The following is a 16,977-nucleotide window of genomic DNA, read 5'->3' as shown; positions in this document are numbered from 1 at the left end:
ACACGCATTTCCTCTCTGAAGAAAAAAATTTAAATATAATTATAAAGGGCCTAGAAGGATTAAGTCCGTCAGAGATCCAAGAAGATTTGGAACTCCAAGGATACAATATCCTGGAATGCCACTATCTACGAACCAGGCAAAATAATAATAAACTCATAAAAATACGTTTGCCAAAGGATCAATCAAACATTTTTAACCTCAGTGCCATCTGCCACTTGAGAGTTACTATTGAAGCTCAGCGCCCGCTGAAGGGCCCTCCTCAATGCCACAATTGTCAGCAATTCGGTCATGTGGCGACCAATTGCAAAGCTATCCCCAAGTGCGTCAAATGCGATAGCTCGCACCATCATTCACAATGCAAAAAACCTAAAGAGGCCACGCCAAAATGCGTTAACTGTAAAGGAGACCATCCAGCCAGCTATGGGGGTTGTCCTCAAAATCCTCGCAACTTCTCCAAGAAGATCACAATCAAGGAACAAGTCCACCTGCCCAACAATATAAACACAAAGGTGACACCTGCGGCTTCATACGCAAGCATTGCCAAGCCCAAAGTTTCTTCACAACAAAAAACTTCAAACCCTATTCTCCCAGCTGCTCAATTCGAGAAATTTTTTGCTAATATGCAAGAACAATTCAATTATATGATGCAAACATGATCCAGTAAATGGTTCACCATATAATGCCAAATTCCAACTAATGACAAGTACAACACTCAATCTTAAAATAGTTTCTTGGAACGCCAATTCCATCTTTAACCAAAAAGATGAAGTAATTCACTTCCTTCACGAACACAAGATCGACGTTCTCCTGGTCCAAGAAACGTTTTTAAAACCAGGGATCAGATTTAAAATCCCTAATTATATAACATACAGGGAGGACAGAACAAATAGGCAAGGTGGAGGCACCGCTATAATCATTAAAAACTCGATCAATCATCATCTCATCACCAATAATCTAAACTCTCTTGAAGCTACCACTATCAAGATAATCTCAGATAACTTTCAATTAAAATTATCTTCTGTTTATAAAGCACCAACCAACAGCACGTACCTAAATGATCTATCCTCATTACTAGATGTGGACGAACCCACGTTTGTTGCGGGCGACCTCAACGCTTACAATAGAGATTGGGGAGAAAGAAGCACAAACAGAGCAGGAAGAGAGATAGATAATTTAATCACAGAACAGGCACTAACATTACATTGCCCAACAGAGCCTACACACTTTTGCCACGGGGCCTCCCGAATACTTGACATCGGTATTTCAAGATCTTTGGATGCTAATTGTCATATCGAAGTACTGGAGGAGTTAAACTCAGATCATAAGCCGGTTCTGTTCTTTATTGAAAACATGTTTTTCGAATCTCCACCCCCAGTGATAACGATGACAAACTGGACTCAATTCCGTCATGAAATGGAAAACTATTCCCTCAATAGCCCCATAAACTCAATAGAAGACCTTAATAACACCATAGAAATAGTCACTTCAAAAATCCAAGACTCAATCTCCAATAACTCATCCATAAAATCCATCAGCGCCAAGAACTATTTTATACTCCCAAGGTTCATTAGAAACCTAATTAAAAACAAAAATAGACTACGAAAAAGGGCCCTTCGAACAAACGACCCCGCACTGAAGAGAGCAGCAAACCTTCAAACCAATGTCATAAGAAAATTGGTTCGCGAATTCAAAAACCACAAATGGAACGAATTTCTAATGAGCTTCGAAACTGGTGATAAAGCCTTCTGGAATATCAGCAAATATTTCAGACTGAAAAACAAGATTCAAATTCCACCAATACACGGTCCCAATGGGCTCAAATTCGCTGATGAGGATAAAGCCGAAGAATTTGCAAACTCCCTCGAGTCACAATTCTTAGATAACCATGACATTTCTGATGATGTAGACGAAGAAGAATTAATTGGAGAAAGAGCGGAAGCCATTTTGAGCAGAATCCCTGATTCACCTATCTCGCCGTGCAGCGTCGAAGAACTGCAAGCCATTATCTACTCTATCAAAACAAAATCGGCTCCAGGTGCTGATAAAATTAGTAACCGCTGTATCAAAAATCTGCCTGTAGCATCAATCATCATAATTAATAATATAATCAATGCCATGCTACAGTTAGGTAAATTTCCAGATAAATGGAAAGAAGCATTAGTAATTGTGCTCCCGAAACCCAACAAGAACCACACATTCCCGCAAAACTGGCGACCTATCAGCCTACTTCCAGTTATGGGGAAACTAGCTGAAAGAGTCATTCTAAATAGACTGCAGACCGAAACAAATCGCCTAAAACTTATACCGGACGAACAATTCGGCTTCAAAGCCAACCATTCGACCGATCTACAACTGGCAAGAGTGACACAATACATCCAATCTGCACTTAGAGAAAATAAATCGACGGGCATGATAATATTTGATGTTGAGAAAGCGTTTGATAAAGTTTGGCACGATGGCCTCATCTCTAAAATGTACGACCTAAATCTACCTCTCAACATCATCAAAATCATTGGTAGCTTCATGCATAAAAGACAATTCAGAGTCAAAATCAATAATCATCTATCAACCCCCAGATTTATTGAAGCAGGGGTGCCTCAAGGCTCTCCATTGTCTCCAGCCCTATACAATCTCTTCACTTCCGACATTCCAAAGCTAGAACCATCTAAACTAGCCCTATATGCAGATGATACCTGTATATTCTATGCTGATAAAAATACTTTAAACGTCAGTAACACATTACAGGAACATGTTGACTGTGTCACTTCTTACTTCCAAAAATGGAAAATTAAAATTAATAACGATAAAACGAAGGCAATTTTCATAACCAGAAAACGGTGGCAATATCCACCAAAATTAAAAGTAAATGACACCGATATAGACTGGGAAGACCACATCAAATACCTGGGGATTACATTTGACAAGAAATTCCAATGGAGCACGCACATATACAATCTAAGAAATAAAATCAACACAATGCTAAACCATTTACGACCGCTCTACAAAAACAAGGCTCTAAGTATCATAAATAAAAAGTTGCTTTATACCCAGATAATGCGTCCGGCGCTATCATATGGCTTCATTGCTTTCTCCAAAACTTCAAAAACTAACTTCAACAAACTTCAAACATGTCAAAATATAGCCATTAAAAAAATATTTAACATTCCCTGGTACATAAGAAATGTCGATATTCAAAGGGATCTAAAAATCACACCTATCAAACTATACATTAAAGACAGGGCTCTCAAATTATTCAAATCAATAGATGCACATGACAACACTTTATTGCAAAATCTACACCAACAACCTATTCACACTACAGGAAGATACGCGGACATCCGTACCATTATTAACTAAACTAAACAATAAAATTAATTGAGCACTCGTCATTTACCCAGTGGACATAATCTAGAAATGTCTACCACTATAATTGAGTCAAGGTATTAACTTTTACCGACTCGAACTCAATTTTCAACAACAAATCGACGATTAAAATTTAAAATCAGAAATCATGCCACCAAAAACTAGCGGAAAAGCAGCCAAAAAAGATGGAAAGGCTCAGAAAAATATAACCAAAAACGATAAGAAGAAGAAGCGCAGGAGGAAGGAGAGCTATGCTATCTACATTTATAAAGTGTTAAAGCAGGTCCACCCCGATACTGGTATATCATCGAAAGCCATGAGCATCATGAACAGCTTCGTGAATGACATATTCGAACGTATTGCTGCTGAGGCTTCGCGCTTAGCACACTACAATAAGCGCTCCACCATTACTAGTCGGGAGATTCAAACTGCTGTTCGTCTTTTACTTCCCGGTGAACTGGCTAAGCACGCAGTTAGTGAAGGAACAAAAGCTGTCACTAAGTATACTAGTTCCAAGTAAATTGCGTTATATCAAACAAACACCACTTATTCAAAAGGCCCTTTTCAGGGCCACAAAAATATTCAATTGAGTTGATAATTTATCTATATTATAAATATGTATAGAGCCCTGAAATTATTTACGAAAACTGACAGGCTTATCAACACCGCGTTATTGAATCTCAGAATGGTTACAAGCTCCTCGGGGAGGTATGCAGATCTGATAAAGTTATAAACAATAATCCAGACAAGGCGTAAAGAGGGGTTAAGAAGAAACCTCGTAGTTAATAGAAAGTAAAAGTGCTCAAGTGCACTGACTCAACTAGCCTCAACATAATAATAATATAAATATGATATATATTTTGTTTTTGATATTTCTTTTAAAAGGCTACTGATAGAAGAAAAAAATAAAAAAAAACTTTGACAGTCTCTTCATGAATTATCAGCTATCGTTTGGTTGTTAGTGAATAAATGATTCAATCAACAAATTAATTTCTGTCGGTTTTGAGGATCTTACAGTTTTTTAATCATGGATAATATAACCTGCTAAATAGAGTTAACTCTTGAATTAACGAGTCTTAATCCTTATCATCAGTCTTAGTACTATCATCGCTTTTAAATTGATATATTCTATATTTACATTCGTGCTTTAAATTTGAAAACATAAATATAGTATTTGTTCCTTGTCATTCATTCTATGATACCATACAATTTCATGGGATAGATAAGCTCTTTTACAACTCATTCCTTAAGCGTTCTTTTAGTAAGTTCAAGTCTTACATTATGGCTTCTGATGCTTTCTGCTTACAGCAAAAGAAAAATAAAATATATTGATTCAATTAAATGTTATGACGTGAAACATTCTATGTCTAATGATACACTATATGATACTAATAATAGTATACATATGATGCTAATATTATACATATTAATATATGTTATGCTACTTCTAATAGCAATGTCTATACTACATCTATATGATATAATTTATCATTATCTCTTTTCTTTGAATAAACTTACTATGCAACAATTGCATTTACATTTTGCTTATTTTATTTTCGTAGTCAAAAATAAGCAATTGAAAATAGTTAAGCAATTTCAAACCCTGGATAAGTCATGTCATTTATTTATCTCTTTTCTTTATATAATTTTGGTCCTGAAAAGGACCGATTTTTGTATATTTATAAAATTATATTGCTTCCAATCTTAAGCACGTTCTCCACGAATACGTCTAGCCAATTGAATATCTTTTGGCATAATTGTAACGCGTTTGGCATGAATTGCGCATAAGTTAGTATCTTCAAAAAGACCCACTAAGTATGCTTCGCTAGCTTCTTGAAGAGCCATTACAGCAGAACTCTGGAAACGTAAATCAGTTTTGAAATCTTGTGCAATTTCACGGACCAAACGCTGGAATGGCAATTTGCGAATCAAGAGCTCAGTACTCTTTTGGTAGCGACGAATTTCACGTAAAGCTACAGTTCCTGGACGATAACGATGTGGTTTTTTCACACCTCCAGTAGCTGGTGCACTTTTACGTGCGGCTTTGGTAGCCAATTGTTTTCGTGGTGCCTTACCACCAGTCGATTTACGAGCAGTTTGCTTTGTACGAGCCATAATTTATGAGATATGTTACAATATGGTATTTTAAAAAATAGCGCAATTGAATAGCTCAATTTTCTCATCATACCTGGATGTTCTGTTTCAACTATTCACATGTTTTAACATTCATTGTTTCTCATATTGCTTATTCTTTTTATTTTGTTTTCTTTTGTTTTGTTTTGTTTTACTCAATCTTTTTCATATCTTTCATAGTGCTTATGTTTTCTATAAATAGTCGTCAATCATCCGTCGTCACTTCATTTATTGTTTGAATTTGAATTCGAACGGTTCTACCATATCTATAAAAATTTAAATACAAAATGACAGGTCGTGGTAAAGGTGGCAAAGGATTAGGAAAAGGTGGTGCTAAGCGTCACCGCAAAGTTCTTCGTGATAACATCCAAGGTATTACGAAACCAGCTATCAGACGTTTAGCTCGCCGAGGCGGAGTTAAGCGTATTTCTGGTTTGATTTATGAAGAAACTCGTGGAGTATTGAAAGTATTTTTGGAAAATGTGATCCGTGATGCTGTTACATACACAGAACATGCCAAAAGGAAGACTGTTACAGCCATGGATGTCGTATATGCTTTAAAGAGACAAGGCCGTACCTTATACGGTTTTGGAGGTTAAGCAAATAATCAATTATTGATTTAATAATGCAATAATATATTGCCCAATGGTCCTTTTCAGGACCCAAATAATCTTACACTTAAAGAGATAAATTTACATATATATGTGTTGGTATTTTTCTAATATTATAAAAAAAATAAAATTTATTATTAGCTTGGTCGATTGATGTCTGTCGAGTATAATTGATAATTAAAATGATCAGTTTAACAGAGTCCAAAATATTTATTATTATAATTCTCAATTTCTTTGTTACATTAGCAGTATATATGTGGACTAGCTTCTTACGGGCTTAATTATAATTCTCATTCAATTTTTTTATAGAATAAGATAAATAGAACTGACGTATATAAGTAATTTGCGGACTGTTAGATATTGCAGTTTGAAGTTTCCACACAATGGTGTGAAAATTTTCTCCATTCATTCCTAAGAGGTGGTTTTAGTGAATTCAAATCTCACACTGAATCTGACTCTTAATCTTAATCCAAATCCAAGTGTTCAACAAGCAAAATGATTGCGGGGAAAATGAAAGTGAAAAAAATTCGTATATGAATTAAGTGAATTATGACAATATTATATAAAGAAAAGAAATAAAAGAACTTGTTATTGAAATAAATTAGAATATTTTAAAATTATCTTTAAGTAATTTGCAGCGTCTTGCAAGTGAGTACCGAGTGTGGTGTGTTAGTTATAAATTAACAAGTGTAATTAGAAGCATTATATAATAATAAATAAAATTAGCATAAACCACTATTTTTATTTATTTAAAATAGAATTTAAAAATGAAATTAAGTGAATAAAATATATACAAGTGAGTATTTCATCAAATAAATGACATATTTTGATATATAATATTTTATGGTCATTACTATAATAAATAAATAATTGGATATTAAATATAATAGAATAAGATAAATATTTATTAACTTAAGAATGATGTGAAGTATTGCACATAATGTCTAAATAAGAGAATATAATTTTTTTAAATGCATAAAGAATTTTTGTTTGCTTATTAGAGATTAAATTTATAGCGCATTACAGAATAAAAGAATCTCTTCATATTATTCATGAGGTATTATTAAAAGAAATGATCGTGCACTATGACAAGGTATATTGTGCCCATTACTCGGGTTAGAATGTTTCTCCAAGTCCGTTTTCTTTAATGAAAGACAATATAAAGTCCTAGTCTTGAATATTTATGATCCATGAAATACCCTCCTAGGTGTTTATTCCGTTTGTGCATCAGTGGACACTACCCAAGCACATGGTATACAGTTTCTCTCTTCTCTACAGTATCTGCAGTCTGAGTTGGATTGAATTCCTAACTTCGATAGGTGATTATTCAATCTTTAGTGACCGGTCATTAATAAACGCAATAGGTATACCATATACTAAAACATTTTATAAAATAAATAAATAAATAAATAAATAATGAATCTTCTTATCTTCTTTTTACACATATTTTGTAGCCCTAAAAAGGGCTGTTTTGATGAATTTAAAGTTTGATTTTTAAAATTATTTTTTTGCAGCAGTTTTCTTGACTGATGTTTTTTTAACGGCAGTTTTTTTAGGTTTTGCGGCCGCTTTAGCTTTTGTAGAAGTAGACTTTGGTTTAGCTGGCTTAGCCTTAACAGATCCAATCTTTTTAACACTTTTAACTTTAGCTTTCTCAGTTTTTTTCTTTTCAACACTCTTCTTAGCTGCCGCAGATTTTTTAGGTTTTTTCTCTCCAGATACCTTTGCCTTTGACTTTTTAGTACCTGCAGATGATGCAGTAACCTTCTTCTTCGTAACACCTGATGGCACCTTCTTTTTCTTACCCTCGACAGACGATTTAGGAGACTTAGCAGCAGCAGCTGATAATTTAAATGAACCAGATGCACCTTTTCCTTTTGTTTGTATCAATTTGCCATTAGCTACAGCAGTTTTCAAATATTTTTTAATAAATGGAGCCAATTTCTGGGCATCACATTTATATGTGGCACTTATATACTTTTTAATTGCCAACAATGAAGATCCGCTGCGTTCCTTCAAGTTCTTGATAGATGCATCAACCATTTGTTGTGTTGATGGAGCTGCAGAAGGTTTTTTTACTTTTGTTGCCTTTTTAACAGCAACTTTCTTTTCAGGAACGGCAGTTACCTCCTTTGGAGAATCTGTATTTGCAACGGCAACAGCTTCAGACATATTTGCTTTTTAATATTCCGTAATATTCTTACTTATGAATATTTTTTCGCATTTTTATGGTAGCTTAGCTCACTTTGTACGAAGCGCCGAGAAGAGCGCATTTATAAAAATTGTTCATTAATACATATTTCTACTGAGTTTGAAAAAATTTTTCAACATTTATTATTAATTTTAAATAGACCAAGTAAATTAAACACAATTATTTAAATCAAATTAAGTAAAGAAGATATTGAATATTTTATTACATTCATTTTTATACTAATTATAATTATATAAAATATATAAAAATTGGTTTAAACTTTAAATTTTGTAAATCTATAGTTGAACTTGTTAATAAATTAGAATATTTTAAAGTTATCTTTTGTATAATTTATATATTAAATTATTTATTAAATAGTTTATTCAATTCTCTGTTAAATTATATATATGGTTTTATATATTTCATATATTTATAAATGCAAATTTAATAAAACATGAGATGCATAAAAACGTCAGTTTTAACATTTTGAATGCTTATGTTTTATCCTATTTTGAAATATTAACTCAATTTATATAAAAGTTTAAAATTTCAAAGCACTAATAGAAATAATTATAAATAAATATATTGTATTTTAATTAGAATATAAGATTATCACTTTTAATTATATCAAATAGTGTCTATTTGAGATTAGATATCCATCCATAATGTTAACATGTTACATTGAATTCGTTTACTTTAAAATATGTTTTAAGATTTTCTATACGTATTATTTTTAAAATTTTATTACAAGTTTTAAATAATTTTTAATCATGTGAAAAATTATTATATATAAACGTTATTAATAACATATCAGCAATTAAATTTATAGTTTTCAATATCATTCGAATATAACAACTGTACGTATCCTACTTAATAGAATTCATAAAAAAAAATTATATCTACATACATGATTAAAAATATATAAGAATGAAATCATTTTACTTTTTCTTTTATAATTATAATTTAATCATTTAACTTTGACTATTATAAGTATTTTATTAAATATGTATATTTAAAAAAAATGTTCTTTTTATTACTTTATAATTAAAATAAAATTAAAATTAGATGTGCGTATTCTAACATTTTTATAAGGAGTGATATACGACATAAAATGTTAAAATTTAAGATGAATTTTTTTATAAACTAACATGGATATGGATAACATTTAAATAGATACTGAAGTATATATATAAACTTGCGGCTGCAATCTTCCATAGTCATTCCTAAGAGCTAGTTTTAGTAGGTTCAAGACTCACACAGTGGCTTCGGATGTTTTCCATCTACTGCCATAAATCTTTTATAAAATATAGAATATTTTATAAAACTAATTCAGATACAAATTTTAAAAACTCTACCTTTAAATAATTTATCTATAATAATAAATATTACAATACCAAAATATTGAAATAGTAACTATGATAATAATAGTAAACATTTAGGCCGTGTGCGAGTTCGAGTATATTTAGGGGAAATAGTCAATTATGTCGGTATGGCAGCGATTGTTGGTACATACCAGAATTTCTAATGAGATAAATTAGGTGTTACCATTTTGAAAATTTTATAAGATGTTTAGTAAATAAATAAATAAATTTTAAAACTTTTAAAAGAAAAATAATTATTTTTTATATGTTTCCTTCTTTATATTATGAATATTAATGTTTTTTAATAATTGTATCACATTTATTTAATAATAAATACAAATATTTGGCACAAAATTATTAATTTCTTGATTTCAAAAAGGTAATTATGAAACTTTATGCTATTGACCTGGCAACGTTATTTGTTTTGTACATTTTTATTAGTAACAAATATAATATTAATATTATTGTAACTTAGATTATACTACCTGCGAAGATTTATGTATCTATTTACTGATACGCGAATCTATGATAAATATTAAAAAATTCTTAATAATATAAAGGGTTAGGCGATTGAAGTGTTACAAATTACACAGAGATATGTTTGTCAAACTGATATTGCCAACTACGTCAAATTCATATGAATGACAGCTATTTATATTGTTTACAAATTACCACAAGCATTTGCGTCTAAGTTTTATAGAACTAATATTATTCGAAATGGAATTAAAAAATAAGTGTGATTGCATTATATTTGGTTGGAAAATTACAACTAGCTATTGTGCTTGAGCTCAAATATCTCAATGTGAATAAAATGTTTGTGTATCGTACCTTAAATCGTTATAATAGCTCAGGCAGAGTCACCAAATGCTATAGTGGTGGACGAAAAAAAAACAGCAACATTGCCTAAAATGGTTCGGAAAGTGAAGGCTCGACTTAAACGAAATCCACGTCGTAGTACTAATCAAATGGCCAAAGAACCGATAATATCTGAACGAAGCATCTGACGCATTTTCCAAAATAAGCTCAAGGTAAAGCTTTAAAAGTTCCAAGGCAAAAGATCTTGCACCAAAGCAACAAAAAGTTAGACTCGAATGAGCAAAGGAGTTGCTACGCTGGGCCAATTTGGAGAGCAAGTTGAGAACTAAAAAATAAGCCAGTTTCGATACGCTGAAGAAAGCTTTTATTCAGGAATAGGCCAAAATACTGGAAGATCACAGCCATAGTCAAGACAAAAGGTGGCCACATCAAGCTAGAGTGAATGGATTGTGAAATTTTAATTATTTTCACAAATTTTTGTAATTTGAATCAATAAAAAATAATGTGATCGCTTGAATAGGTAACACTTCAATTATCTAACCCTGAATAATAAACTTGCATTCTTAAAAAATAGTGGCACAGCGAACCTGCTTTCTAGGAAGTCAATTGGAACGCATACACACTCGTATGTATAAAAACTGGTTGATACCTGCTGCCCAAAAACAAAAAAAAAATTATTACTATGTAGCAAAACGCAGTGTTAAGTTATACACTAACAATGCTATGTATTTTATCTGTTATGTAGGCTGATTTACAATTTTCGAAGATTTCGATTTCATGAAGGTCTTCCAGGAATGTAACGGAACAGAAGGGCGAGGCAAGAAATGATTGATTGTTAAGTGTTTTAAAGTATGGCTTGTGTAAGTTAGTAGGGTAGGTATGATAGTATGTACAATATTTATATCAATTGATTTAATGAAATACATTTTCTTTAATAAAATAAATTTTGTCGTCCTGAAAAGGACGGATTAATTGATAGTTAATTCTCCACGTATATGTATTCGTATTTTAATAAATAAAATAAAATAATTTAAGCCTTCTTTTCTGTTTTCTTTGGCAAAAGTACAGCCTGAATGTTTGGTAGTACACCACCTTGTGCAATTGTAACACCAGACAATAATTTGTTCAATTCTTCATCATTACGTATGGCCAACTGTAAATGACGAGGAATGATTCTTGTCTTCTTATTATCGCGTGCTGCATTGCCAGCCAATTCAAGAACTTCAGCAGCCAAATATTCCATAACGGCAGCTAAGTAGACTGGAGCACCTGCACCAACGCGTTCAGCATAATTGCCTTTACGCAATAATCGATGAATACGACCAACTGGAAATTGTAATCCAGCACGATTTGATCGTGACTTTGCCTTGCCTTTAACTTTACCACCTTTACCACGACCAGACATAGTTGAGTTGAGTTTCTAGTAGTTGAGATTTATAAAAATTGGATCTATTTTTTTTAATGATGCCGACAAATTATCTCATATACTTTTTCTAAACGCAATTTAAAATAAAAAATTGCTTTAAACTTTCGTTTGAAAAATGTTTATATAGAAACGGAAATTGCTCCAAATCGACGATTAAAATTTAAAATCAGAAATCATGCCACCAAAAACTAGCGGAAAAGCAGCCAAAAAAGATGGAAAGGCTCAGAAAAATATAACCAAAAACGATAAGAAGAAGAAGCGCAGGAGGAAGGAGAGCTATGCTATCTACATTTATAAAGTGTTAAAGCAAGTCCACCCCGATACTGGTATATCATCGAAAGCCATGAGCATCATGAACAGCTTCGTGAATGACATATTCGAACGTATTGCTGCTGAGGCTTCGCGCTTAGCACACTACAATAAGCGCTCCACCATTACTAGTCGGGAGATTCAAACTGCTGTTCGTCTTTTACTTCCCGGTGAACTGGCTAAGCACGCAGTTAGTGAAGGAACAAAAGCTGTCACTAAGTATACTAGTTCCAAGTAAATTGCGTTATATCAAACAAACACCACTTATTCAAAAGGCCCTTTTCAGGGCCACAAAAATATTCAATTGAGTTGATAATTTATCTATATTATAAATATGTATAGAGCCCTGAAATTATTTACGAAAACTGACAGGCTTATCAACACCGCGTTATTGAATCTCAGAATGGTTACAAGCTCCTCGGGGAGGTATGCAGATCTGATAAAGTTATAAACAATAATCCAGACAAGGCGTAAAGAGGGGTTAAGAAGAAACCTCGTAGTTAATAGAAAGTAAAAGTGCTCAAGTGCACTGACTCAACTAGCCTCAACATAATAATAATATAAATATGATATATATTTTGTTTTTGATATTTCTTTTAAAAGGCTACTGATAGAAGAAAAAAATAAAAAAAAACTTTGACAGTCTCTTCATGAATTATCAGCTATCGTTTGGTTGTTAGTGAATAAATGATTCAATCAACAAATTAATTTCTGTCGGTTTTGAGGATCTTACAGTTTTTTAATCATGGATAATATAACCTGCTAAATAGAGTTAACTCTTGAATTAACGAGTCTTAATCCTTATCATCAGTCTTAGTACTATCATCGCTTTTAAATTGATATATTCTATATTTACATTCGTGCTTTAAATTTGAAAACATAAATATAGTATTTGTTCCTTGTCATTCATTCTATGATACCATACAATTTCATGGGATAGATAAGCTCTTTTACAACTCATTCCTTAAGCGTTCTTTTAGTAAGTTCAAGTCTTACATTATGGCTTCTGATGCTTTCTGCTTACAGCAAAAGAAAAATAAAATATATTGATTCAATTAAATGTTATGACGTGAAACATTCTATGTCTAATGATACACTATATGATACTAATAATAGTATACATATGATGCTAATATTATACATATTAATATATGTTATGCTACTTCTAATAGCAATGTCTATACTACATCTATATGATATAATTTATCATTATCTCTTTTCTTTGAATAAACTTACTATGCAACAATTGCATTTACATTTTGCTTATTTTATTTTCGTAGTCAAAAATAAGCAATTGAAAATAGTTAAGCAATTTCAAACCCTGGATAAGTCATGTCATTTATTTATCTCTTTTCTTTATATAATTTTGGTCCTGAAAAGGACCGATTTTTGTATATTTATAAAATTATATTGCTTCCAATCTTAAGCACGTTCTCCACGAATACGTCTAGCCAATTGAATATCTTTTGGCATAATTGTAACGCGTTTGGCATGAATTGCGCATAAGTTAGTATCTTCAAAAAGACCCACTAAGTATGCTTCGCTAGCTTCTTGAAGAGCCATTACAGCAGAACTCTGGAAACGTAAATCAGTTTTGAAATCTTGTGCAATTTCACGGACCAAACGCTGGAATGGCAATTTGCGAATCAAGAGCTCAGTACTCTTTTGGTAGCGACGAATTTCACGTAAAGCTACAGTTCCTGGACGATAACGATGTGGTTTTTTCACACCTCCAGTAGCTGGTGCACTTTTACGTGCGGCTTTGGTAGCCAATTGTTTTCGTGGTGCCTTACCACCAGTCGATTTACGAGCAGTTTGCTTTGTACGAGCCATAATTTATGAGATATGTTACAATATGGTATTTTAAAAAATAGCGCAATTGAATAGCTCAATTTTCTCATCATACCTGGATGTTCTGTTTCAACTATTCACATGTTTTAACATTCATTGTTTCTCATATTGCTTATTCTTTTTATTTTGTTTTCTTTTGTTTTGTTTTGTTTTACTCAATCTTTTTCATATCTTTCATAGTGCTTATGTTTTCTATAAATAGTCGTCAATCATCCGTCGTCACTTCATTTATTGTTTGAATTTGAATTCGAACGGTTCTACCATATCTATAAAAATTTAAATACAAAATGACAGGTCGTGGTAAAGGTGGCAAAGGATTAGGAAAAGGTGGTGCTAAGCGTCACCGCAAAGTTCTTCGTGATAACATCCAAGGTATTACGAAACCAGCTATCAGACGTTTAGCTCGCCGAGGCGGAGTTAAGCGTATTTCTGGTTTGATTTATGAAGAAACTCGTGGAGTATTGAAAGTATTTTTGGAAAATGTGATCCGTGATGCTGTTACATATACAGAACATGCCAAAAGGAAGACTGTTACAGCCATGGATGTCGTATATGCTTTAAAGAGACAAGGCCGTACCTTATACGGTTTTGGAGGTTAAGCAAATAATCAATTATTGATTTAATAATGCAATAATATATTGCCCAATGGTCCTTTTCAGGACCCAAATAATCTTACACTTAAAGAGATAAATTTACATATATATGTGTTGGTATTTTTCTAATATTATAAAAAAATAAAATTTATTATTAGCTTGGTCGGTTGATGTCTGTCGAGTATAATTTATAATTAAAATGATCAGTTTAACAGTGTCCAAAATATTTATTATTATAATTCTCAATTTCTTTGTTACATTAGCAGTATATATGTGGACTAGCTTCTTACGGGCTTAATTATAATTCTCATTCAATTTTTTTATAGAATAAGATAAATAGAACTGACGTATATGAGTAATTTGCGGACTGTTAGATATTGCAGTTTGAAGTTTCCACACAATGGTGTGAAAATTTTCTCCATTCATTCCTAAGAGGTGGTTTTAGTGAATTCAAATCTCACACTGAATCTGACTCTTAATCTTAATCCAAATCCAAGTGTTCAACAAGCAAAATGATTGCGGGGAAAATGAAAGTGAAAAAAATTCGTATATGAATTAAGTGAATTATGACAATATTATATAAAGAAAAGAAATAAAAGAACTTGTTATTGAAATAAATTAGAATATTTTAAAATTATCTTTAAGTAATTTGCAGCGTCTTGCAAGTGAGTACCGAGTGTGGTGTGTTAGTTATAAATTAACAAGTGTAATTAGAAGCATTATATAATAATAAATAAAATTAGCATAAACCACTATTTTTATTTATTTAAAATAGAATTTAAAAATGAAATTAAGTGAATAAAATATATACAAGTGAGTATTTCATCAAATAAATGACATATTTTGATATATAATATTTTATGGTCATTACTATAATAAATAAATAATTGGATATTAAATATAATAGAATAAGATAAATATTTATTAACTTAAGAATGATGTGAAGTATTGCACATAATGTCTAAATAAGAGAATATAATTTTTTTAAATGCATAAAGAATTTTTGTTTGCTTATTAGAGATTAAATTTATAGCGCATTACAGAATAAAAGAATCTCTTCATATTATTCATGAGGTATTATTAAAAGAAATGATCGTGCACTATGACAAGGTATATTGTGCCCATTACTCGGGTTAGAATGTTTCTCCAAGTCCGTTTTCTTTAATGAAAGACAATATAAAGTCCTAGTCTTGAATATTTATGATCCATGAAATACCCTCCTAGGTGTTTATTCCGTTTGTGCATCAGTGGACACTACCCAAGCACATGGTATACAGTTTCTCTCTTCTCTACAGTATCTGCAGTCTGAGTTGGATTGAATTCCTAACTTCGATAGGTGATTATTCAATCTTTAGTGACCGGTCATTAATAAACGCAATAGGTATACCATATACTAAAACATTTTATAAAATAAATAAATAAATAATGAATCTTCTTTTTACACATATTTTGTAGCCCTAAAAAGGGCTGTTTTGATGAATTTAAAGTTTGATTTTTAAAATTATTTTTTTGCAGCAGTTTTCTTGACTGATGTTTTTTTAACGGCAGTTTTTTTAGGTTTTGCGGCCGCTTTAGCTTTTGTAGAAGTAGACTTTGGTTTAGCTGGCTTAGCCTTAACAGATCCAATCTTTTTAACACTTTTAACTTTAGCTTTTTCAGTTTTTTTCTTTTCAACACTCTTCTTAGCTGCCGCAGATTTCTTAGGTTTTTTCTCTCCAGATACCTTTGCCTTTGACTTTTTAGTACCTGCAGATGATGCAGTAACCTTCTTCTTCGTAACACCTGATGGCACCTTCTTTTTCTTACCCTCGACAGACGATTTAGGAGACTTAGCAGCAGCAGCTGATAATTTAAATGAACCAGATGCACCTTTTCCTTTTGTTTGTATCAATTTGCCATTAGCTACAGCAGTTTTCAAATATTTTTTAATAAATGGAGCCAATTTCTGGGCATCACATTTATATGTGGCACTTATATACTTTTTAATTGCCAACAATGAAGATCCGCTGCGTTCCTTCAAGTTCTTGATAGATGCATCAACCATTTGTTGTGTTGATGGATGAGATGGAGCTGCAGAAGGTTTTTTTACTTTTGTTGCCTTTTTAACAGCAACTTTCTTTTCAGGAACGGCAGTTACCTCCTTTGGAGAATCTGTATTTGCAACGGCAACAGCTTCAGACATATTTGCTTTTTAATATTCCGTAATATTCTTACTTATGAATATTTTTTCGCATTTTTATGGTAGCTTAGCTCACTTTGTACGAAGCGCCGAGAAGAGCGCATTTATAAAAATTTTTCATTAATACATATTTCTACTGAGTTT

At 32.0% G+C, this 16,977-nt stretch overlaps 6 protein-coding genes across 6 annotated transcripts; 3 read left to right on the top strand and 3 right to left on the bottom strand.

The window, feature by feature from the left end:
- Positions 1-3,496: 3,496 nt before the first annotated feature.
- Positions 3,497-3,931, top strand: LOC119663192 (histone H2B). Its single transcript, XM_038072847.1, has one exon. The coding sequence runs from the start codon at positions 3,512-3,514 to the stop codon at positions 3,881-3,883; it is 372 nt and encodes a 123-aa protein (XP_037928775.1). The 5' UTR covers positions 3,497-3,511; the 3' UTR covers positions 3,884-3,931.
- A 1,109-nt stretch (positions 3,932-5,040) lies between these two features.
- On the bottom strand, positions 5,041-5,541 carry LOC119663190 (histone H3). The gene has a single exon (XM_038072844.1). The coding sequence runs from the start codon at positions 5,476-5,478 to the stop codon at positions 5,068-5,070; it is 411 nt and encodes a 136-aa protein (XP_037928772.1). The 5' UTR covers positions 5,479-5,541; the 3' UTR covers positions 5,041-5,067.
- Positions 5,542-5,743: 202 nt separating this feature from the next.
- Positions 5,744-14,719, top strand: LOC119663186. The gene is made up of 4 exons (XM_038072841.1): positions 5,744-6,093; positions 7,793-7,986; positions 12,209-12,444; positions 14,336-14,719. The coding sequence occupies exons 1-4, from the start codon at positions 5,784-5,786 to the stop codon at positions 14,658-14,660; spliced, it is 1,065 nt and encodes a 354-aa protein (XP_037928769.1). The 5' UTR covers positions 5,744-5,783; the 3' UTR covers positions 14,661-14,719.
- On the top strand, positions 12,055-12,496 carry LOC119663191 (histone H2B). The gene has a single exon (XM_038072845.1). The coding sequence runs from the start codon at positions 12,077-12,079 to the stop codon at positions 12,446-12,448; it is 372 nt and encodes a 123-aa protein (XP_037928773.1). The 5' UTR covers positions 12,055-12,076; the 3' UTR covers positions 12,449-12,496.
- Positions 13,606-14,106, bottom strand: LOC119663189 (histone H3). Its single transcript, XM_038072843.1, has one exon. It carries the CDS (start codon positions 14,041-14,043, stop codon positions 13,633-13,635), a length of 411 nt encoding a protein of 136 aa, XP_037928771.1. The 5' UTR covers positions 14,044-14,106; the 3' UTR covers positions 13,606-13,632.
- A 1,421-nt stretch (positions 14,720-16,140) lies between the features above and the next one.
- LOC119663187 (histone H1-like) lies at positions 16,141-16,886 on the bottom strand. Its single transcript, XM_038072842.1, has one exon. It carries the CDS (start codon positions 16,834-16,836, stop codon positions 16,156-16,158), a length of 681 nt encoding a protein of 226 aa, XP_037928770.1. The 5' UTR covers positions 16,837-16,886; the 3' UTR covers positions 16,141-16,155.
- Positions 16,887-16,977: the final 91 nt, after the last annotated feature.

This window comes from Teleopsis dalmanni, unplaced genomic scaffold (genome assembly GCF_002237135.1).
Source record: "Teleopsis dalmanni isolate 2A unplaced genomic scaffold, ASM223713v2 unscaffolded_contig_0199, whole genome shotgun sequence".
NCBI lineage: Eukaryota > Metazoa > Arthropoda > Insecta > Diptera > Diopsidae > Teleopsis > Teleopsis dalmanni.
This window is presented reverse-complemented; position numbering and strand designations above follow the sequence as displayed.

Bases quoted from the DNA above. Each gene is read 5' to 3' on its own strand.
- LOC119663186 (XM_038072841.1), top strand. From the start codon at position 5,784: ATGACAGGTCGTGGTAAAGGTGGCAAAGGATTAGGAAAAGGTGGTGCT. The intron at 6,094-7,792 runs AAGCAAATAATC...CACTCTTCTTAG, and splicing joins CTTATACGGTTTTGGAGGTT to CTGCCGCAGATTTTTTAGGT. The intron at 7,987-12,208 runs GTTTGTATCAAT...AAAGTGTTAAAG, and splicing joins CAGATGCACCTTTTCCTTTT to CAAGTCCACCCCGATACTGG.
- LOC119663190 (XM_038072844.1), bottom strand. From the start codon at position 5,478: ATGGCTCGTACAAAGCAAACTGCTCGTAAATCGACTGGTGGTAAGGCA.
- LOC119663187 (XM_038072842.1), bottom strand. From the start codon at position 16,836: ATGTCTGAAGCTGTTGCCGTTGCAAATACAGATTCTCCAAAGGAGGTA.
- LOC119663192 (XM_038072847.1), top strand. From the start codon at position 3,512: ATGCCACCAAAAACTAGCGGAAAAGCAGCCAAAAAAGATGGAAAGGCT.
- LOC119663189 (XM_038072843.1), bottom strand. From the start codon at position 14,043: ATGGCTCGTACAAAGCAAACTGCTCGTAAATCGACTGGTGGTAAGGCA.
- LOC119663191 (XM_038072845.1), top strand. From the start codon at position 12,077: ATGCCACCAAAAACTAGCGGAAAAGCAGCCAAAAAAGATGGAAAGGCT.